This window comes from Synchiropus splendidus, chromosome 9 (assembly GCF_027744825.2).
Source record: "Synchiropus splendidus isolate RoL2022-P1 chromosome 9, RoL_Sspl_1.0, whole genome shotgun sequence".
NCBI classification, from domain to species: domain Eukaryota; kingdom Metazoa; phylum Chordata; class Actinopteri; order Syngnathiformes; family Callionymidae; genus Synchiropus; species Synchiropus splendidus.
This window is the reverse complement of record NC_071342.1, coordinates 8,815,744-8,840,491: the sequence shown is the minus strand read 5'-3', so window position 1 is coordinate 8,840,491 and position 24,748 is coordinate 8,815,744. Positions and strand designations below refer to the sequence as shown.

At 41.4% G+C, this 24,748-nt stretch overlaps 1 protein-coding gene across 3 annotated transcripts in view; it reads left to right on the top strand.

Annotated features, from left to right (window-relative positions):
* Positions 1-24,748, top strand: part of grid1a (glutamate receptor, ionotropic, delta 1a) — a 273,218-nt gene that overhangs the window by 218,373 nt on the left and 30,097 nt on the right. For all 3 annotated transcript variants that reach the window (XM_053876097.1, XM_053876098.1, XM_053876099.1), the window contains exons 7-9: positions 4,669-4,842; positions 9,663-9,824; positions 10,707-10,826. In XM_053876097.1, the coding sequence (XP_053732072.1) occupies positions 4,669-4,842; positions 9,663-9,824; positions 10,707-10,826 (456 nt within the window). The remainder of the gene's footprint in view (positions 1-4,668; positions 4,843-9,662; positions 9,825-10,706; positions 10,827-24,748) is intronic.

Sequence of the window (24,748 nt, the reverse complement as noted above, 5' to 3'; positions counted from 1 at the left end):
CCCTGCCTCTCCACTTAAGGTCCAAGGTCACCGACCGAGGGTGACACAAGAATCATGTGGCTCCTCCTCGGTCCTGTCTGAGTAAACAGACCCAACACCAGAATTTCCAGTCTTCCGCTTCACACCAGTAATATAAGTGTATTCAAGCCGCTTCACCGATTATCCAGTCGAGGGTCAGGGCATGTTCACTTCATCAATAACGCCACGTCGGCCGGTCGTGGGTCGGCTCACGACACAAACGTCAGCAGTGATTGCAGCAGACGCCTCGGACTCGCTGGCATTGGGACTCATTAGCTTGGACAAGAGGGTTGGACTCGCTGAACCATGCGGCATAATTTATCTGATAAATGTACTGTGGCAACTCATGAATATTCAGGCTGCTTCATCAGGACGCCTGTCAGGAATCATAAAAAAAAGGAAAAAAAAAGAAAAAAAAAGGTGAGAGGCTGCAAGATTCATGTGACGTGGTCTACACGTGGAACACTCCACACTTCAGTGCTGTAATGGAAGTGTCTTTGATGATGACGCCACTGAAGACGACGGTGTATTTAAATCAGTGCACAGGGATCAATGTTGCTGCATAAATCTAGTCGTACTGATTCAATTTTAGTCTATATATATATATATATATATATATATATATATATATATATATATATATATTTATTTTATTTATTTTTTTTTTTTCTTTATTTTTTTTTTTTGTTTATTTGGTTTTTTTTTACATATTTACATATACCATCCGAGCCATCTATGGACATGGCACTTCTCCAGGGCGAAGCCTCTCGACAGGACATTGGTGGTGGAGCACTGTAGTGTGAAGGAACTAGGAGAGGTTGAAGGCCACTTGTCTGCATCCACCAAAAATAAGGAGGAAAATGTTGAAAAAAATGTGGAAAAATATCACATTTATAGTGTATCATACATCCTCAGTTAACCACCGCTTAGTCCTGTTCGGTGTTGTGCTGGAGCCAGGTCGATGGGAGAGAGGGGGAAACTGGAGTACCCAGAGAACAGGCAAACTCCACCCAGAAAGTGGTGAATTCGAACCCGGAGCCTTCTTGCAGAGAGGCCACAGTCCTGACCATTATGCATTTTAGATGAGTGCTTCAAGTAACTGTCAATTTACCGAAGTGTTTTAAAGTAAGATGTATATCGTGCAATATGGTGCAAGAATAGTAGTCAAGATGTTTTATTGTTTTGAAGATGACATTATTCCTTAAGTATAGATACATTCTTAACAAACATTCATTAATTCATTCATGGAACATTCAGAATTTTGTCTTCTTTATCTGTATATTCTTTGTGTTTTGCATGCATAAATCACATACAAAATCCCTTTTTGTGTGTGTACCGTGCCCAAAAATTAATCGCCCTCATTGAAAACTGAACTATGGCAAATTAAAACTCACAACCCACCAATCACTGCAGTCGGGTTCAGGATGATGAAGTTGAGGTGCTGTCAGACTCGCTCAAAATGTGTATTAAAATGTTAGTGCCAACCGGAGTTGTCAGGCAGAGATTTGTTGGAAATGCCAGCTTGTGTGATGTATGAAACGTTTGGTGAGATTTATCAGGAAAGCACGCGGTGATTGAGCTCCATTAATATTCTGCTTGTTTGTTGTTGGTTTTCCTGACAGTTCTGAAGTGCTGAAACCCAAGCAGCAGGTGAACCAAGTCTGAAACTGAAGGGCAGCATGTCAAACCCATGACCCGTGGGCCACATTCAGCCCTCACCATTGTTATGCATGACATGCCCATTGTCACTTGAAGGAAAGACAGGGAGCAGAGTTAGAAGTGTCCGAGTTGAAGATGATCAGGTTTTCACTGGTGGTGACACAAGTATATGGAGACTAAGTTAGAGAGGCCAGATGCTTTAGAGCAGTGATTCTTAACCATAGAGCCGGGGCCTACGGTTGGGCTGCGAGCGCCTCATTGAGGGCCCCTAAAAGTGTTTTTGTTTTCAACCTTTGGGTTGTGAGACGCTCAGTTTAATACATTAGCCACATATGGTGGCAGTAGTGTGGCATTAAATTGACTTGACAGCTCCAAATCTGTGATAGTTTCCAACTATGGAGAAGTTCTTGAAAATGATAAAGTGATGCTGCTCCCCCCTAACAGTAAAAACAGGTCATGGAGGCACCTGTTGAAGCAGTTTTGAAAAAAAAACAAAACATTTTATGATGATACTTTTATTTACACTTTACTTACATCTTCTTTGAAGCTTAAATGAAATATATTATTTTATTTTTGGTTTTATTATATTTATTTTATTCAGAATTTTCTCAATTTTTACAATTTTCTCAGCAGTTTGCTTTTGTTCTTCTTTTTGGACTTAGGTTAAATAAGGTTATTGATGACAAATGAAATCACAAATCATGATTCAGTTCTATTGAATGGGCCCCAGGCCATTTGTTCAAGGAAAGTTGGGCCCCCCAAGATCAAAAAGCTGAAGAACCCCCGGTTCAGAGTCACGGAGAAGACAGTTTTGGACAAAGAATGTTGGCGATGGAGACATGAGGAAAAGACGACAATGTAGGACGATGAACAAGCTCATACTTGGATGGGAAATGCTGAATGGCAAAAAAATTGAGTCTCCCTTGAAAAGTCCCACAATGCAGTGCAACAGATGAGTCTATGTGAATTGATAAAAGCAGGGGTCAGCCACCTCCATCTTCTCGGCCCCTTTGTTGTGTAAAGGAGGAGAGCTGCTTGTGTGTACTGATATTTATTCACAGAACATATAGAATGAAGGAATATGATTTTCATATGGCATTATATTAAATTAATGCTGAGTCATCAGTTTGTTGTTGTCCACAATGTGAACCATTGTAAATGAGGCTGCTGCAATGGACTGACGTGGATTATCAGTTATTATCAGTTTGTTAAAGAAATAATTGTTGCGTTAGAGCAGAGCTTTTGTGTCACTGGACTGTCAACTTAGCTGGCATCTCCAAAAGAACTTTTTTGCCTCCTGCTGATGTTGGAGTGCTTCCCTGCCGTTGCCCACAGTGCACTGCATCAGTTGAAGCCTTTATTAAAGTACAGTGGTACCTCGGTTCTCAACCACAATCCGTTCCAGAAGGCCGTTCCAGAAGCGATTTGTTCGAAATCTGAATCGATTTTTCCCATTACAATGAATGGAAAAAGAAATAATGCGTTCCAGGTCTTAAAATAGGCTTTTGTTGGAGTGAATGTAGAGTGTCTGCTGCAGGTGCGCTGTTCCTCTATGTGTGTGGCCGCTGCATGTGGGAGGGGTTGCTGAGTGAGTGACGTCTCTCCAGAAGTGAAGAGGTGCCCGGTGTGTGTCCAGCTCTGAATGTGCGCTTCTGTGCAGTTTGGCTGTGACAAAGTCATAAACCAAGTAACGCTCTGTCCCAGACTCGCCTCATCCCTGTCCCAGCTCCAGCCCACAACAGCACATCAAACCCTGGAGTGAGCGCTCCAGCCTCGGAGGTGTGGAGAGCGAGCACCTCCCCTGTGACACTCTACCACGGTCCAGTGCAGAGACAGGAAAGGTTTTACACCTCAATATGAAGAAAAAACAGTCAGTAAATGTAGCTAACGGGACACGTCTGCATACAGAGGCTGCGTTATACACAGTAACAAAGCGCGTTGTGGGTCGGTTCGCGCACGTTAAAACTGAGGTACCACTGTATATTTAATCTTGGTCAAATGAGTTTAGTGTAGTGAAGGTGACCATGCACAGAAACCATAGGCATGTTTTGTTATTTTATTCTTAAAAACATCTTTGGAATTGAGAAGTGTGACCAAAAACAACACTGGTTTCAGTAGGGTACAAAGATCATGTTTTCCACGTTGAAAACTGAAAAAAACATTGGTATTTATTCTTTTTCACAAACAAGAATAAAGCAAATTGGATGTAAACACATTTTAAAAAGGCTTTTAAACAGTAAAATAGGAATGAAGCGAGGCTTTGCATCAGACACAGACTGATGTTGAGATCAGAGATTGAAAACCCCATTAGACTGAAAGGATGAAGGCTCAATAGAGAAGAGGACCGGGACAAATTAACAGTGAGGGAGGACGGGGACCTGCTGTAACAAAGCCGAGGTCGATGCAAGAGAGATCAAAACGTCTGATTAGGAAAACAGATAGGGGGCATGGATTGCCGGCTCGTGCGGTGAAAGATTATAACAATGCGGAGCGGCTTAAATTGTGACCCCGCCGCGACCTCACTATTTTACTGTCAGGTGGTATATGAACACAGTCGTCCCCGGGAGACGTGCTGTCGGCGGCGGCATTGACCACAGCTCAACTGGGGAGACTTACAGGCAGCCCACCGTCTCATAAATATTGATCAGAGCCATGCAGGTGCAGGTTGCTGACCCCCTTGTACAAGCAGGTCACACCGGTGGTTCAAAGGTCACCTCAGCCTGCCACAGTGAAGAATACACTACAGATGTTATTGATCTGTCTGGGAGTACCAGAATATATTGCGTATAACAAACGCCTTCATTTCCACTGTACCACCTTGAGGTTTCCTCTGATAAGCCATTTTACACATTACTCGATTCAGCCGACGCAATTTGCTTCTCAATTCCCCCCCCCTGAAAACAGCACAGTAATTCAACATCTGTGTCATATTTCTCTCTCGAAAAGAACAAATTTTGTTTTGGAGTAAAACTTTGTCATGCTCATCCTCAGGAGGTGACTGACGCTGACATCATGGAGCTGGTTCACAGCTCCCTGGGGAGGATGACCATCATCCGTCAGATCTTCCCGCTGTGGAGGGACACCAACGTTCGCTGTATGAGGAACAATCACCGCATCTCCTCCCTGCTCTGTGACCCGCAGGAAGGCTATCTGCAGTCCCTGGAGGTAAAGAAACACTCACGGGCTTATTGTTGAAGTTGATGAAATATTATGACCCCGAGTGCTCTCTGATCGACTGCCTGCGCCTCGGAAGATTTTTTTCATCACGTCACGCGGACCTCGTATTTTCAGCTCTACACTCTTTGATTTCTGTTTGCGTGATCACAAAAAAAAAAAGGTTTACAGTCAAGAATTCCAGAACCTGAAGCAGAAACTTCAGCCACACGAAGACACTTAATCGATGGCTCAGCAGTTGAGGACATAAACAAACTCAGCACAGGAATATTCAAAGCCATGTCAATAGTAACAATGTCTTGTGTGTGCACTGGAGTAGTAATAAAATGCTGTGGGTTTGAATACAACTCGACACAGCCCCCCCTCCGAAAATGGAATATTCAATGATGACCACATTCTCACTTTTGACAATTGACAAGTGGACACTGGCACCTGAAGTTGACACAGAAGTCAGCCTTCCGTGTTGATGCTGAGGAAGAGGCAAGTGTGACAGTGAAGAAGAATGGTTGGGATTTGCGATGAATGTTGGTACTTCATGTGGCGATGCAGGTGCAGTACTCTCTGTGAGTGAAGCTCTGGGTCACATGAGGTCCGCTGTCAAACATGGACATGGAATTGAACTTCAAAAGTTAAACCTAAAGAATCGCCACCCTGTGGCTTTACCCGAAGAATATGCCACAAAAGGAAATGTCGCTCGAGGACACAAATGTCGACTTGACAATAGTCTGCGTTTGACTCCACAGGAGTGTTGGTGTGTTGAAACTGTAGTGTCAATAGTTCGATATATTGTCTAGACTGCCAGTCTGGGGTGTCCTTTTCCTGGCGGCATGTGCCGATGGGTTGTGCGTCTTTCCTGGAAATAGTCGAGCACTGTGGGGGGAATGCATGGGCTAGAAAAGAGAAGCACATATTGACACCCACGCTATGATTTTTATTATTAGTAGTATTACTTTTAACCAATATTATTGCTTTCAGCATTTCAAATATTCTTGAGAGCAACAACTCAATTGCTCCATCCTTTTGCTAACCGTAGCGTTACAGACCAGAGTTGCACGACACAATAACAACAATATTATCCATCCCATTATTAACAGAGCAGCGATTTGAAATCTATTCATATTCATATTCGTTTTTCTAACAGATTGACATAAACAGTCATGAGAACATCATGTGAACGCATCACTTCTTTGACTCGGCGCAGAGGCAGGGGGAGGTGGATGATGGGTAGATGAGGTATCATGAAACAGCTTTGCATGGTCCTTGCAAACTGTGTTCTAATTTTCAGAGGCCACTAGACGCAACACTTGCAAGTCATGCTAGGTTTCATCGAGGTAGTAGTCCAAACATTTTACTGCAGACAGTACCATTTAGTGGCCTCTGAATATCAACCCATCGATACTGTGTCATGAAGCCTCATCCACTCGTGACGACACTGGGTTACTTCACATCATGTGCTTAAGACAGACCTTGCTATTGCTTTTCGTTTCCCTCACAGACTGCACTTTCATGTAAATATCCATCCTGAAACCTGCCCTTAGTTCATGTTTTACCATGTAGTTTGCAGTCAAAAGTGTAATATCAGCATTCAGAACTCTCTCATAACTATAAACCAACGCAATGACCATGCATTCACCTTCAAACTTTAATATAGCAAAGTAGCCCTCAGCCTTTATTCTCCACAATGTAGTCTGCATAGCTGCGCAGACTGTGTCACTCCTGTGTCCTGAAATCTTCTTTTGTTACAGCAACCCAATTATGCTGTGAGAAAATGCAAGCCGACATATCTCCCCCAATACTACTAGTTAAGGTACGCCATCTGGCAACTGCAATTCCTCCAAGGGAAGCATGTGACTATCTGGCAGATCTCTGCAGAACATCAGCATATTTCATGTGGAGAATATTCAATCAGCTTGTCACACAAAGCACTCATAACTGGCAGCAGATCCATCAGCGTCACCGAAGGATGAGCTTCGCAAATGTTCTGTACTGAATTAGTCATCTTTGTTATCATTGTTTTTTTTTTTATATAAATGACAATACAAAATGTACCTGATAAGAAGAACTACCTTCCTGTTTCAATACTTTAATATTCCCCACTGGCCACTTAAATAAAGTAACTGAATGCGAGAGCCTGGATCTTTGTGCAGAATTCAGAAACCACAATGTTCCACCGCCTTCCTTCCTTGATCTTGAAAAGTGTGCTCATCACTCTTCTGTGTTTTATTCCTCCAAAATTAGAACAGGCTTCCTGCTACGGAGTTCAGCTTCTCCAAGATACTAAATGACTCATGTGCCTTTGCAGTTTCGCTGAAAATGAAAACTCCCTCTGTGAACCAATCGCTGGCAATTATCTTTCAGTCTGGAGAACAAAATGATATTTGGAACCTTGTATCTTGTCATTGGAGGTTCACTTTGAAGAATGAAGTGATGACAAGGAAAGACGGAGACACAGAATATTCATTTTCTACGGTCATGACGGAAGTTGGGACTTTATGTGCCAGTGTCCAGTGGTGTTACATTTGTGACTCATTTGAGTCCAAATTGTACTGTATTTATTTTTGTAGCCAGAATTTTGGAGAGAAAAAAAGTATTAAAATTTCCTTTCCAAATTGGCCTGGTTACTCACTTGTGTTTGTGTCTGAAACAGAAAAGAAACCGACAATTTTCATTTTTATTTTATTTATTTCTTTTATAACGTTTATTCTATTTTGTGACTGAGCAGTTGACGGTCACTTGTGGTTAGGTTGTATAGTTCTGAAACACTTTCATTAGACAGTGAATAAGGAGGGAAAGAAAGCAAGAAGGTCATTTAAAAAGAGCAGAAAAAGGAAGGACGAATGCCACAAAGGGAGAAAGAAACGGTGAGTTTCAAAAGGCAGATCTGTGGGAAAGAAAGATGTTGAGATCAAGTGAAATAAAGAGAAGAAAGCAGAAACAATAGTGAGCGAGGAAGATGAATGCGGAAAATAGTATCCTCCCGAGCGGAAAACAAATGAATAATACATTGCATTAAAACACATGTATCACCAAAACTTTCTTTCCAACTGAAGTGGAGAAGAATTGAACCACAGCAGAAGTGTTGTTGCACTTGACGGCTGTTTTCATGAGCCTGCTGATTCACGACTAACAAGCATGATGCGTTCTTTATCACGTACATTATCGCACCTTTAGCTGCCGTGCTGGAGCAGCCACAGTCCCACAGTATGGACAGCCATGCGCCTACATGAATGCCATGATTAACTGATTGGTATGCCGCTGAATATGGATTAAAATCTCATGAAAGGGTAATTATGAGCAGCATGGATGAGCTTGAATATTAATGACCCGATATAGCTCTACCTGGGGAATGTACAGATTCAAGGGCAGACTCACATCTACTGCTCGTCTACTTGTTTTTTTTTATAACATGGGATGAAGCAAGGAACAGTGTGACGTAATATCAGTGGTTAATAGTCTTTGTTTATGTCTTTATTTATAGACAGACAGACAGGACACCACTATGCGGTGGATCTGCATAGTACTCACCAGTGATCAGTAGACGAGGTATCATGAAACAGTGTTGCGGGGTTGATGAAACAGTGCCACTAGATGGCGCTCTTGGTTTAGAAATGATGTGAGTTGTCATTGAATGACGTCTTCAAGTCCAAACATTCTACAGCAGACACTGCCATCTGGTGGTCTCAGGACACTGTTTCATGAAACCTCATCACTAGTACACAGCATTTTTTTTTCTTTCAGTGAGATCAGCATAGCACTTTCATATACATTGTAGCATATATGTAGTATCTTCTGTGGCTTACTAAAGCACATGATGATGGTTTTAGGGGCAATACATGCCAAGTGAGCCAAACGTATACTGTGTAAAAGGATTGCCACCTCATGGCTTAACCCTTATCTTGGACTTGCTATGACGCATTGTGCATGGCGTCTGTGTATGTTGTGGAATGTGCCTGATTTGAAAGCCCAATGAATCAACATGCAACGCGGAAGGCAAACGGCTCCATCACTCACTAAACAGTTGCGAACTGACGCCTTGGGAGTGAGAATGTTGTTGACTCCAGGCTATGTCTGCAAACGCTTCACAATTCATCGATGGCGCACGGTGAAGTGGTTCTCAATAATTCAGCAAGTTCAATACAAGACAATTGCAGACAGTTTCCAGTCATTCAATCTCAGTAAGGACTTCTTCTGCTCCTCCCACAAACATTTTGCAAAGTCATACTGTACGGTGACAACAACAACAAGGGCCATGTTGAGTTCCATGAGTTTCAATGATGGTTTTATGATCATAAAATCATTCAAGATCTGATGTCTTATTATTAACACTGCTGTATTTTACTCGCCATGCTTTAGTCTCAATCTGAAGCAAAATGCCGTCTCACCATTCTGCATACGTAATTCTTCAACAGTCTGATTCATTTATGAAATCAAATGTGACATGTAAAAGATGTTACTCTGGCTGCATGTTCCTTTTCAGAACACTGTCTGTCCGCCTTCTCGCTGTAGTCACAAATCTTTGAAAGAATCCATTCTCCAAACCTAAAAGACCTGTGGTGTGTAAGGCAGCCCAATCATTGTCCCAAAGAATGAAAATACCACGTATTCCGCCCAACAATGTAACAATTTTTGACAAGTCCCCTCCACACTCCACCACCCAAAACTCACCCACCATCTCCCTCCGCGAACACTTTTGAATTTCACTGTTCCTTGATGTTTGGAGCTTTTTATTCTCATTCAGAATACTGTCCGTTCGTACGCCATTGTGTGAAATGTAAATATGGCATTTTCTTCCTTCTCTGCGCTCCCGACAGGTGTCCAACCTCTACCTGTACGACAGCGTCCTGATGCTGGCGAACGCTTTCTACAGGAAGCTGGAGGATAGAAAGTGGCACAGCATGGCCAGCCTCAACTGTATGAGGAAGTCCACCAAGCCGTGGAACGGTGGATGGTCAATGCTGGACACCATTCAGAAGGTAAATCGACTCCACTGAGAGCATTTTTGTTCTCTGTGAATCCTGCTCATGTTATCCTCACGTCTACATCAGTGATTTTAGAAATGGAAATACAGGCTTGTGCAAAATTCACTGACTCTTTCAAATGGGGAACACGTTAAGTATTAATAAGCTAATGACTTGACTATTTACGGTTAATACTTAGTAAATACGGTGTAGTTTAGTGTAAACTTTCGCTCACTATACCAAGCTAAAATCCAGTCAGTCTGAACTAGACACTACTCAGTACTTTGTAATGATTAATAACTGGCTAATACACTGACGTATGAATGAGTAGTTTATTTAGGGTAATAAATTCTCCCTAATGTTCAGTGTGACCGAACTCCATTCAACATTATCTACATATTCTATTTTGCCAAGGAATAATTAGTCGTGTTTAACAAAGATTTTTTCTTCACAAACACTCCATTTTACATCATTTATAACATTATATTAATTTTTAAATGACCCAATGGAACAGAATTTGGGTAAATGCAACAATAAAATTCAGCATGATTCTTTAGGGAGACATTGTTTCATCCTGCCATTGGAAAAGAAAGCTGTTATTAAAATAAAGTCTGCACATGAAGTTCAAATATTTATGTATTTAAACATAGGAATTTGTAACTTGGGAAAAACTTCAGTTTGGAGTTTTGCATGAAAACCGGCTGAATTTTCTTAAATAATTAACTCTAGCAATTAATTTCAAACCATGATGTGTGTGCAGTACCTGCAGGCAGTTGTTTTTTCTTTCCGCCCACACACACACACACACACACACCCAGGAATCAAACACTACCATCAATAGAGCTCCTCCGATGCTGTGACATTTCACACTGAAACTATTTTCTGCTGCTGCTACAGGGACGGATCAGCGGACTAACAGGATTGATGGACTTCCGTGCTGAAGGCTCAAATTCTCATGTGCAATTTGAGATTCTTGGCACCAGCTACAGTGAGACGTTTGGAAAAGATGTGAAGCGGGTAAGTCCAGCACAAGTCGTGTGCCCTAATATACAAGTGAAAAGTGCGAGACAGAAAATCATAAACAGAAAAATATGTAAGTATACTGAGCCGTTAATAACTAGGTGAATTGTTTTCATTCATTTTACAGTAAAATGGGAAGAAAATACGGCATTATGGTTTGACAAATTATAATATAATAATGAGAGAAAAAAACATTTTTAAGATGTGTTCTCATTGTTTGATATCATCACTCATCATAGACTTGAAGTTTGAATATAATTCATCACATTAATGTTCATTCATTCATATAAACCCTGTTAAAACATGCTCACCCGTTTAAATCAACATCTTTTATGTTATAAAGTACAACAAAACCAAACTTTAAAATGGACAAATATCACTGTCTTTAGTACAATTTTGCTACTGCAACTCACACAAACGTGTCTCTCCATCATAGTCGGCTGCTCTGCATGGAAGTACACAGAAATAAAATATGTAAAACATGATGCGGTGATGTGCGGGAACATGACACGTGTGTGAGGCTGCACTAAGCGTCACTCGGGGACTGGTTGTCATGAAACAGGCAGCATTGTGCCGTTTCACTAATTGTGCTGGGTGAATTATGGATGAACGCGCATGTATTATTTAGTGATTTCAGCGCAAGTGTTGGTGGAAGTGTCTGATCGATTCTCTGTGCGTTTAAAAGAGGTGAAGGATGGCGCGCATTATTTTGGCATTCTTCACGGCGCAGTCATTTGTTTGTCGGCGCGGATGTCCTGATTCAGTCACACGCTTCCTCCAGAATGAAGAGGAATGGAGGTCCTCTGCCATCTATGTAGAGCAAGGCTGACCAGAAGCTGTAATGAAGATTTAATCACCACTCAGCCTAACTGGAATCACAGCGCCTATTCGTCATAATGCGTCCGCTAGTATTAGCACGTAGTGGCATCAGTGTGTTGTTTTCTCCCAGGAGTTCGAAAGTACTAATACTGCAAATAGTTCAATTCAAACACAGCCGTTTGAAAGTGAGAACTGGCCATTTAGTTATTTATTCATAAGTTTTAATGGGCTGCCGTTCAATCTCTGGTGTGTGGATTTTTTTTGTGTTTAATAAATGAAAGTTGGATTATGAAGTTGATTTTTGTGTATAATAGTTTATTATAGCTAGTAGACTGGTTTGTCTCAATTGGATTTTATTTTATTTTATTTTATTTTATTTTATTTTATTTGACCAGATGTTTTCAAAAGTAATTATTATAATCTGTGTCGTGCTAAGCTATAGGTAGGATGAAAATGAAACATGAAACATTCCAGAGCCAAAATAAAAAAAATACATTTTACAGAGTGAATAGTAATAACCATACAAAATCTTCCTGTCATTCATGGGTTCACTCCCTACAAAGTCTGAGTCACCACGCCAGGAAGGACACATACACAAAGCAGGATGTTCTGAAATGAAAATAGAAGCAGACAGAAGCAGAACAAACATGGGAGACATAATGAGCAAAAACAAGGACTTTTTCCACGTGTGTGGAAGCTTTTAGTTGGCACTTTGTTCATTGACTTTTCATGTTGTCTAAACAATATTACCGAGTGGTGATGATACAAAATAGTCGAAAAATAACTGACTGTCATTTTGTCAATTAACTGCATTGTAAAACCCCTTTCAGTAAAAAGTAAAAATACACATGGAGATCAATGCTAAATGGTTCATGTGCTTCAAATTTTAACCTCATTTTTAGACAAATTTCATGTCAGGGGACGTTGTACAGTAATTCAATGCAACACAAACTTAATGTCTTTCAGCCACTTTTTAGCACAGTGGCATCTGCGAGATGTCATTTCCCTGAGCTTTAAATCCCTTATTAAATGTGTTGTCCCTCATGCATGTCTCCTGACCAGATGAAAGCAGTTTTGTTCTTCTTTAATGGATGTTTTCAGTCCGTTGAATGTCTTCCCTTCATCGTACATACTGTATGAGCCATTCATACGGGCCATTAGGCTCCTACAGCGCCCACTGCTTTGTGCAACAGGCAGTGCTGTTGTTGTTCCTGCGGTTGGTAGCAGCTATGGCATCGCTGCTGGGACACGATGTGTACACGTGGTCCCTTGTGCTGCGTTAAAAGCCCGGCATGGTGAGAGTGATTGCATTACTCGAGCACGCCTGTGTCCAACCTGCTTCAAGCATACAAGCATGCAGCTTCTTGAATCTCACGATCATTATGGCAACAGAGAGGCCAGATAATAGGACGCCCGGAGCATTTTCTGCTGCTGGTCATTACCCGCCATGGCTATTTGTGTGTGTGCGTCCGCTGTGCGACAGCACATGCGACTCGAAATAGGATGTGCTTTTCTATATAAATATATATATTCAGAATGCCTCTTCTCACAACACCGGGGACAGCCATAAAGGAAACCCACACCATTACACCCACCCTTCACAGCCAGACATATATTTCCTCCCCTCCTTCTCTTCTCACTCTTTACTCTTGCCATAACCTTTCTTTCCATATTTCAGCCCTAGTTTCCTCCCTCTCCATCATCGTTTATCTGCATTCGCTCCATTTTCTTCTGCGGCCTGATGGCTCTTAGATGAGCCGTCTTTCTGGTTAGAAAGCGTAATGAAGACTGAAATACTATTTCCTGGATGGCTACTGTGAGTTTTCCCCGCCACCCCAGCGCTGCTGCAGAGTGATCGATGCCGCTGTGGTTGTTGTTGTTTTTGTTTCCCACTTTGCTCTTATTGATGTGTCAGCTCGTTTCTAACCAGATATTGCTAATGACTTGCAGCTTACGCCAAACTCCTCACGCAGGAAAGTCGCTGGATTTGACTGGAACTGTCCCCGCAGAGCGAGCGGCCGGGCATGCATCATTCAGCAGTCCCAAACACTTCCGAGTGGAAATCATCATTCAGAATCGGCGCCGTGATGGGTTCTGACTGAGATCTAATAATTCTGTCGAACAGCTTTTGATCTCGAAAGCTGGTTCGCTACTTCATCAGAGGAGGCCGCACACATCTCCGATGTGGCAAGGTTTCTCATTAATAAATTACTGCCACTGCAAAAATATTCTGGTGGTATAAATCAGCTCACACCATTTTCCAAGCTGGAACGACTTCATGTAAAATATATCCCCCACAAACTAAAGAACGCTTCCTGATGTGTTTACCAATTTGATGCTAAGATAACTTTGTATCTGGTTGTACTACTTTGCTTTATTACCACTAAAAACTGGGCATAAAGACACACTTTCTCTTCTATTTTTCCACTCACAATTACGACTCAAAACATTCTGCCACACTAAAATCAAATAAATCTGTTGTTTTTATGCTCCTAATCCCGGATGATTGTTGCTACATGGAGGTTTACGTGCAGCGGCTGACTCTGAATAACCAACGCTGCGGATGGCAAATAAATAATGCAAGGCTTTACGGACTCACTTTTTATTTGGTTTTATTTTCCCCAACTAAAGTGGCCCAATTGAAACGGAACAGCCAAATGAACACGTCCGCTGCATGCCTCCAATGAGAGCTGTATTCAACAAACAAGAATAAGATTATGACCACCGACAGATTTTTCATGCGTCTGAGCAAACACAAACTCTGTGAGCGGTCATAAATATATATATATATATATATATATATATATATATATATATATATATATATATATATAATTTTGTCCACTGGAGGCCACCGTATTCTGTGACCGCTGCTCATGGAACATTGAGCCTGTGTGGATCAGGCTAAAATGAAGAAGGAACAGGTTTCTTTGACTGACTACACTGTTAATTTCCTCACCTGAGTAACGTGTAGTCTATTGTAGTCTGAAACCTGCGCTGCAACGATTCTCTCTCCTGTGCGTAACTCCGCCGCCCAATTGGCTCAGTGCATGCGCACATTTTGACCAATCACGAGTGTCTTTAAGAGGAATCAGCTCTTAAACATCCGCCAGCTCCAATAGTTCACTTCAAATAGCAGCTCTTCTAGTTGCAGTTCGCCCCATTGTGTATGTAGCGGTGTCAGAAGCCCTGCCGTCCAGAAACTGCGGTAATTTCTATTCAATTCAGGATGAATTTTTGTTGCGCAGCGTAGATATTTTTGTGCGCTGAGATCGTATCAGCTGTGTGCAAATGCGCGTGCGCAGCGTAGAGGGAACATTGCAGACAGGTGGGTTACTGTGATGCGGGTAGGCAGAAACACTTTCTCCTCCAGGATAAAGCAGTGCTTTAAACACAGGTGTTTTTTGGAGTGTTTCCCTCCAGGAAGCAATTACCGCAATTTCAACCAATCCGCACATCCGAGAGACTTTCCTGAAAATTCCACCAATCACTCCCCACAAAAGTCTCCATCATATTCCTTTCCCCCTCTTTGAGATGAATCATGTGCGGCACCACACAACGTTCACATTTGCCCACAAATATTGCCACCGAGAATCGGGATTCGGACGCGAACCATTCTGAATCCATTCATAAATGTCTAAGTTCCCGTGTGCCATCCCCGAACACAAAATAGGGCCGATGTAAACATGGCTGACCGTGAGATCCTTCTCTCTCCAGGCTATTTCTGACCCTCTATATCCCGACCCTGTGGAACCTGCAGTTTCAATTGACTTTATTAATGAGCAACTCTGGTCCCACACACAAACATTCCCCACCATTACCTCTCAGACTCCGCCCACCCAGACGTCTGTCAGTCTGTGCCCTTGTGAGGTGCTCCGTAACAAAGCAACAAGCGCTCACTACACGGTGTCACCCCGACACCTACTCACGGAACATCATAATAAAAAAAGACTCTTCTTATCATCATTTTTTAGTATATTTTTTATGCATTTATTTTGTGAATGTGTTCTTCACACTTGCAATACTAAAATAAAGTATATTTTATTATAATCATTTCAGGCTAGAACTTATTTTTAGGCTAAAAACTGACCAATAAGATGAAAATACAGTAAAGGATCAGCATCCATGGTCTGCTGGTGTCCATGTCTCGATGTGCTTCTTGACAAGTCAGCAGGTTCCACAATAGAAGGCAATTTATTATCCAGCTTCAAGTGCACATCAAAAGCTAATTGCTATTGCCAGTGTGTCCAAAAAAAAAAAAAAAGGTGAGAGGTCTCCACCTGCATATTTGCTTGTGTCAGGAGTTGTTCATCAGTTTTGCTCATCCTACTGTTCGATTCCTGGACTCGAAATAGCATGAGAAAATCTAGAGGGAGGTTTTTCCTGCCAACCCTCGATTTTGGGGGATTTACGCTGATCCAATTAATTATTTTCAGGCAGGAAGATTTTTGAAGAGACGCTCTCAGAATCCCCAAATTGTTTTGAGCTCAACCCCAGAGAAAGAGGCACTATCCCAACCCTGCAAAGTGCTTTGGAAATGTGCGCAGCAGGAGCAGGGCGATCGATGCGTCCCAATAAAGTAAGGCTGCACGTGTTCCAGGACTGTATGTAGTCACCCATTCGTGAGATTTTAATGACTGTTTTATCATTTCTTCCATCAGTCAGCCATCGTAAACTCGGGGAACTGACAGGCCACAATGACATTTACATAATTATCATCATTTGGTGTCTTTCTCACCGTATCAGCGCAATAATTGACTGATGAAAGCATTTGGACAGATTCTGCGGTGAGGCTCCTGAAAGAGGACTGAAATTATGTTGGCTTTTATCTCCCCTCCTCTATTTGAGTAGAATTATCTTATTTATTCCAATAATTTCATCTTCATGATGTAGTAATATGCCAGCTCAAATACCACCATGTCCAAAGTCCGGCCCAAGGGCCATTTTTGTGATCAATGTCATGGCCATAAAAACCTTTTTTTTCGACATTCTTCGTCCAAATGTCTTCAGTCTCACCCTCCTCATCTTTCCTCCCTAATTTTCCATAATAGCAAAATGAAGTACTCTGGTATCCGTTCCAGAACTGGACTACATGCTGTTTGAACAATGGGCCACATCCACTACCACTTCATTTGCCAGATCTGAAACAAATGTGGGGTAGTTCTGGTCGGCAGTGACAATACAAGTTAATATATGGCCCAGATCTGGTTCTGATCCGGCTGCATCTGGTCCGGCTCTGCGTCATATCCGTCCCAAGATCGCAGCCAACTGTGCGCTGAATGTCCGTCTGGTGGATCTGTTCTGGATCTGGTGCAGGATTATTGTGGTTCTGACGACGTTTAGCCAGATCTGACTGCTATTCACAGTTTTGTTCACAGAGACTATAGAGTACAGATAAGACCCGATTCTCCCAATGTGTTCCTTCGTGGATCAAATTTCACATTGCATATTGCTGTATCATTATTAAAGCAAAGTCAAAAGGACAAAAAGTTTGCTGTGTCCAACCAAAAATGGAGCAAGTAGTGTGGGACTACAGGAAGTTTTTGAGGTGCAGTGTATGTCCAGAAGAAGGGGCACCCTCTGAAAAAAAAATCCCACCTAAAGGCCTAGAACCTCATGAACAGACAGAAGCATTCCATCACCCTTCCACTGCTGCTAAGGTGGTAACACACTTGAGAATGAATCACTCTTAAGGAACGAAAAGTTCTGATCTGAGTCTATTTAGACGATTGGATTAGATGGTGAAATATCAAATATATATTTAGATTTGTTATGGATCATATGGCGTCTTCACAGCAAGCAGGTCACAGGTTCTAATCCAGCTTGGGGCAACTCTTCAAGTGAACCTGGGTGCTGTCTGTGTGGAGGTCGTTTGTTCTCACCTTTCTTGCGTGGGTTTCTTCTGGGTGCCGAGCTTCCTCCCACAGTCCAGCAACATACGGATGTCGGAGGAATTCATGACTCTAGCTGGTCCATAGATTCAAGTGAATTCTGGTACTACTATACTCCCCTAGTTAAGGACCCATCTGTCAGTGCAGTCTTGACCGAATGTACCTGGTGCAAAGTCAGGACTTTAAATGTACTTGACAGGACACTTCACGTCCCATGTGTTTGCTCCATTTCTCTTGCTGTGAAATAATACAGTGAATGTTGCTGAGAGAGGAGGCAGCGCAATCTCATCTTTCCGAACAGATTTCATGACCGATTAAACCAGTCCGCTTCTTTCTGCTGTGTGTCTGTTGATAAGAGATAACACCAGCCGCTCGATTTCAGCTTGCTGCGGCGGAATATAGGATATAAAGCCGATAATGCAAAATCAGCTTAAAAAATATTTGTTCTCAGACTTAGTCCTTACGTGGACGTGCAATTAACAAAGTTACTTCATCTGCTTTTTTTTTTTTGTTTAAGTAAAGTTTATTTTTTTGGCTGCATATATTTGGCATGTTAAAAATAAAGACATGAATAAATAATATATACAGTAGTGGAAAACAAATTCTACAATTGGTTTTACTTTGATCCCAACAATGTTGAGAATTTCTGGATTGAAACAATGACTAAAAAAAACAAAATTAATCTGCAATGTTCATATTTATCATCCTCACTGAGCCCGTACAAAATTAAATGAAATGTCCATATTAGTAGTGATGTTTCTCATTGTTTTTTTTTATTTGAACTGAACTGTAATTTTGGAGAAAATGCAGCCGCCACCTGTGTTCGAAGGTGATGTATGAACTACAATGATGTGTCTCCTTCCCTCCTTTAAAGCCTTTAGCTTGATGTCAAACGCAACATGGAACACTTTGAACACACTTTCGTCACGCGAGCGGTGGAGGGCGGTCGTGGGATAATCAATGAAGAGTTTAGCAGCATTATCTGCTCATCGATACATAAGCACCTGGCGATTCAGCTCGCCTGGAAGCGAGCGCTGAGATGAGCTACAATTCCACATCTGTAATGAAGCGTGGAGAATGGTCGCCTGAATGAAGACAATTTGTTGGAAATTTGATTTTTCCGACATCACTTGTCGCTTTGTTGTCGAGCATATGTAGGATGTGTCGGCCATTTTCTTTGACATTTTTGAACTTGTGCCTGTAAACTGTCTGCGAGTATGTAGGATAGAGGTGACGGTTAAACACTTATAATACACGATCGGAATACACTGGCGATCGGAGTTTTGTAGGTAGTGGGAGCAGAGTGTGTCGGAATATGAGTCACAATGAGTGCATTCACTGGTGGTGTTGGATAGAGCGAAGACTTAGAAATAAATAAATAAGTAGGATAGATATGAGCTTGTATTTTCTGTTATGAGATGCCACTATATATATATATATATATATATATATATATATATATATATATATATATATATATATATATATATATACATATATATATATATAATTTTTTTTTTTTTTTTTTTTTTTTTGCTTTTTTCATTTAATGTTGCACATTTTAGTGTGTTGAGGTTAAAGGAGCAGTAGGCAAGACTGTAAAAGTGGTTGTCATCCACTTGTATTGCTCAATCCAGCCTCTAAACACACCCCTTCTCTCAGCTGGGATGTGACTTGTTACAATCTTCTGTCTGGTTCTAGTGTACTTTTCTTCCCTGAGATCCATGAAGTACTATCTAATCAGGGATTCTTTGGAATTTTAAAAAAAATATGCACCTTTTATTTTAAACTAGGAAAGATCCAGTCTTCACAAAAGACATTTGAGGGGCAGCAGAACAGGAAAATCAAACTCAGAGCCACCGCTAAAACAGTAAATCAAAGTGAATGGAACACAACTAAAAATAGCTCACAATGTTTCCTTGTTTTTTTTTTTTTTTATGATTGTAATCCATACACTATTGCAATGATTGTATTGTTCACTGCCTTGATCTCAATACATTTATACGGTGGCACCAGAAAAAAGGCAGTGATGCTGTGGAGAGCAGCAAGAGAACATTCCTCGACTGAATCTGAAACTGATGATTTGCATCTACACTGTATTAGAACTGGCTCACGACCTCGACGCTTGCTGGAATACGTTTGGTGATTTGCAGGGTATTATCCCTTAACAAACTCCTGACACTGCTACAGATTAATACCAGAGACAACCTCTGGAATAAGCACGGTTCGTCTGGCAACCTTAGATAAAAATGATCTAGTGGAACCAGGGGCAGTTCTTGTTTTATAGGGAGATTAACGCTGGTGCTTAGACCTGAAGCTGAATAACGTGCCCTCACCCATGGTCTTCTTCTGGCTCGCACTCCCTGTGAGAGCGACTCGGTCAGTTCTGGAGTGGATGATTCTGTGCCTTAAAGAAAGACATTCCTTTTCGGCCCCTAGTTTGCCTTCTTTTTTGGGGGTTTTCCAGGTGAAACTGGAAAGGATGCTTGTGGAAAAAATGCTTCAGGATTGTGAAACTTGTGTTTGCCGAAATGAACACTGGCCTTATGCAGAGTTTGCCGTCTCGGCGACCTTCCCACTGGTGTCTCCATGTGCAAAGCACCGTGAAGTAAAAATGTTCCTCTTTAGTTTTGTTCCATTTACAGAGCTGAGATTGCTTACAGTTTTGCACGGAGGACGAAGCCGCTCATGGAGAAAATAACCCCCTGTGAAGCAGTCGATACTGACATCCTGGACCAAATCACACACAGTTTGCAAAACTCACAGCTCTAGAAAGAAAAAGACAAAAGCCAAGTGATTACAATGATATCGTTGATGGTGTCTAAAGCCTTTTAGCACTCAGATGTGTTCGGTTGATACTTCCATCCTTGCTGATGCTGGCATGAACGATATCTGCGCGTGGTTTATCGATTCTTTGTTGTCAGATTCACAGAGCTCAAGTATGCACTCAAACAGCACAAAAAAAGCCCAATCAGAGAATTATAGTCGGCGAAATTACCCTCTTATTACACACAGTTATACAAGGAGAAATGCGAGGCCAAATATTTCATCTGCACCATTGTGTGTGTGTTTTGAGCACAGGGTTTCTGCAAATACCAGAAAACCTCATTTATAATTTCATGCCCATGTCCGACTGCAGTTACTTTGGTACAGACGAATTGGAAGCATTTGACAATGGCGATTTTTTTTTATATTTGAAAATGTACATTTAACTATTTAACACACTATTCACTGAGGTTGCAGAAAAATATAGAATGAATGGGGCGCCATCTCATGGCTAACCTAAAGTCAACTAGCCTCGCTAAACGTTGAGTAAAAGAGCGCCATCCCATGGCTTATCTAAAGCCAACACATGTCGTGCTGCCGCAGAATGTCCTTCAATTGAAAACATGATGAGTCAAAATGCATTAAAGTATAATTCTGCCATTTCCACACTATAAGCCTCCATAGTGAATCCTGTGGCTAAAACTCCTTAGAGTTAGTGGGTGTGACTTACATTCCGATCCACCCCATAGTCCAGAAATTGTGGTAGTTGATCCTCTTACCCCTTTTGTTTAAATTGACATTTTTCGGTGTTTGAGATTTCTTCTGTTGTTTCACCGCAGCGTACAGTGGCTGAGCATTGCATTACATGCATCCGGACTTTTCAGATCAGAATGAGATTTAGAGGTTTATTTAATCGAAATAAATTGTGAAAAGCTATGTTTTTGTTCTATCAAGAGGACGTAATTATGAATGATTCTGATCACTTGCTTTTTATTGACACGCATAAACCGTGTTGCACTGTTTTTTTTTTCTCTCTTTTTGACATGAGATTGATTCAGACTTCTGACTTTTTTATTTCCTGATCAACCAAAAGAGAAAGAGCATTGTAGTTGTGTAAAGGATTCTCATTGTATCAAATCTTTCTTCCATTTGTTTTTTTTTTTTCTTTTCTTGTGATGAAATCATCATTTTAATTTCTGGTCTGCAGTTTCGAATTGCTGCCACTGATGGAGATTTTTCAATTAGAGCTTCTCATTCCTTTCAACCGGCGGCCAAACAGAATGTCGCAGGACTTTGAAATGGTTCTTTTAGAAATACCACGACTTCTGAGTCTGAGATATCAAACATGGTGTCTCGTTCTCATCAAGTCAACGCACAAGACAGTCTCAATATTTCAAAATTAACTGCAGGGGAAATGATGAAACCTCCGAGCTGAAAATGCATCCCCCACGTGGCCTCTCTGCAGTTTGATCTCAGACGCTGTTTCCCTTCTACACTGAGGTAAATGTCCGGCACAGTCCTGTGCGAGTCTTTCATATACGCCTCCTCACTCTGATGAAAGTGAGTCATATGGATTCGAACAGTGTGTAATTGTGCCAGAATGAGACACAAGGACACATTCTCCTTGTCATACATTACCTTGTTTGAACTCAAGAACGATCGTGTGTGGCATCAGTAATGCCGCATGGACGTCTGCCAAGGTTCATGTGCAGAATGGCGTTTTGGCATATTCCCCTTTGCATTGATGAATGGAGCCGAATAAAATCAGTCTTCACTTATGGCGTGGGATCAAGCGTTCATCCAAATCCAGCAGATTGGTGAAAGACAAGAGCATCGCCACCATTTTAATCGACAGTTCCTTCACCATTTGTGGCTCCAAACTATTTAGTTCACTTTCAATTCTTAGAAAGTGACATCGTGGTTCTGTCCTGAAGCAACTTTCACTCCCAACCGTTATTCTTTTAACTGGCTTAGACAGAATTACTGTTTTAAGTAGAGTAAATCTCCATGTGCAGCTCATCTTTGAGTGATTCACGCAGCACAAGTGTCAACAACAATACCAGTAATATACTCCTAGTCACACAGAACAGGATTAGCAAACACTGAATTGAAATTAGATTAAGTGTCATCAATTATTACAAGAATGAAACATGTAAGCACAATCTGGGGTTGGGATTAATCATGCAAATTAAAAATAATAACAGTAATAATATAATATACATTTTCAAGGAAATGTATATTATAAGGAATTTCTTACGTCAAGCATTCAACTTTGAGAAACTGCTCTGCTGATGCTTCGGCTAAATGTATTTTTGTTGTTAGCGTCTGTAGGGGTTCCTGATTCAGCCATCACATTCGTGGCTTTTTCAGCATCGCACCATAAACTGTCGAGAGAAAATCAATTGTTTAAAATGATGTCTTTTGACCTTGAACATATTGAACACATAAATGACAAAGCGAAATATTTATTACCTCAGTATGGCTAGTGGTTAGTGCACAGAATTAAGCTTGAAACAAAAAGTATCCATGACAAATTGATTTATTTTAATCCAGACATCACCGCTCTGTTCCACTAAAAGTAATATATATATATATATATATATATATATATATGTATTCAGCAGTTAACGCTCAGCTACAAATTTATAGCGCTGCTCCAATCGACTGGCTGGAGTTATTATTTTACAGTATATTAAACACTTCTGCATATTTGTCATTTAGTTTGCTCTAAAAGTTGCAAGGTTCCGATACAGTGTTGTTCAGTATTATTGTTATTTTTTTTATTTTTATTAGATTTGTGTAATTAATAATAAAAAAGTGAGTTTGGTCTGATTTAGTTGTGGAGAAAAAATCGCCCAAAAACAGTATCGTCCTGTTGGGACTTGCAAAAGACGATTGGTGCGCACAAATATGACGTGGCGATGACTATGCACTGACCTTATTATTGCACCTTCTGTGATCACTTAACACTGCGCCGTTCTGCGGTCAGGTCCGAATCTGCTGCTTAAATCCCGAGTGATAATGGTTGTTAAACAGCTGCCGTCTCGGCTCCTGCCGCTGACACACCATGGTTATGGTTATGTGCATAGAGCATTGACATGAACACACGCAACTGTGTGTACGCCAAAAAAAAAAGCCCCCCCAGAGGTTGCACTGCACTGTTTGAGAAGCAATGCTGTAGATCAACTACAGTCGATGAGAACAGTTCCACCTGAAGCTCTGCTTTTCAAGGCTGCTGGTGGCTCCATATCAGGTTTTCAGTGGGGTCACTCTGATAACTTTTTATCCTGGAACTGTTTATGATAGGACTTTTCCCCCGAGGGCCATATATATTAGAATTGCAGGCTAGGGGTGGCAACAAGTTTGGTCTAGTCGTCATGTAGTAGCTGATAGATAAAACGTAGGATTTACCAGTGAAGTTGAGAAGAGGGTGAAGCCCTGAGGACGCTAATAATGAGGTCTTTTGTACTCAAACATCCCTCGCCCTCACTGCACTACCATTCTTCAAATAACCTGTCTAGACTTCATGTCAACTAAAAGTTCTAATATTTCACCTTTAGCTCTCATAAAATGTATGTATGAGAGTTTTCCGGGCGAGGCTTTATGAGCACTGAGACGTGTTGTGGTTGCCGGTGCTCTATGTTTGGCCTTGAGGCCACAGTTCCAAAGGCTTGTTCCTGTCAACGCGAATCAGCAAGACACCTTTCCGGTGATGTGTCGGGTCCTTGAGATCCTCATCCAGCTAGGAGCACGAATTAAGAATTTATCTGACATCATGTAGTCAACGTGGAACACACCTCACGACGTTGACAGCGTGGAATGAAAGACTAGAAGAGAATGAGTGTCTGGACAGTGAAGTCTGGCAGTTCACTGACAGCTCTCCTGCTTATCTTTGTTAGGACTCAATGTGCTTGTGAGCAACGCAACATTAAAATGTTTCTTTGCTAACGTTGCAGTTGTTTACCTCCATGATATTGAAGTATACTGTTTTTTACCCGTGAATTGCAAACAGACTAGAACAAACCTCCAACTGACCCCTAAACTAATTTCAATGCTCCCTGGATCAACCACCTCTTCGCATCAGAATGTGTCACACTACTGTTAGACATATGGATATCTTTAATGCAGCAGCAGTGCATTCCAATGTGCTTCAATCGTCAATAATGAAGGGGACACTGAAGTTTGTCAGGTCTTCATATTAAAAACCAATACAATTTTTTTATGGTTATCCTGGGTTGCGGAGGTACATCCCAAGCGAAGGAATCTTATTCAGCTCCTCTTGGGAAAAAATACAAGGTGGCCCTAGGTCAAATACCTCAAAAACAAACGTAACCCAGAAGCAGGTCAACTGAGCGACAAGGAAGGAGACACTTCAGCAGCCAGTCTCACCCGGTCCGTCCCTTCAGGTGTCTGGGCTGTACGCAGGAACTTTAGTTCCATGAA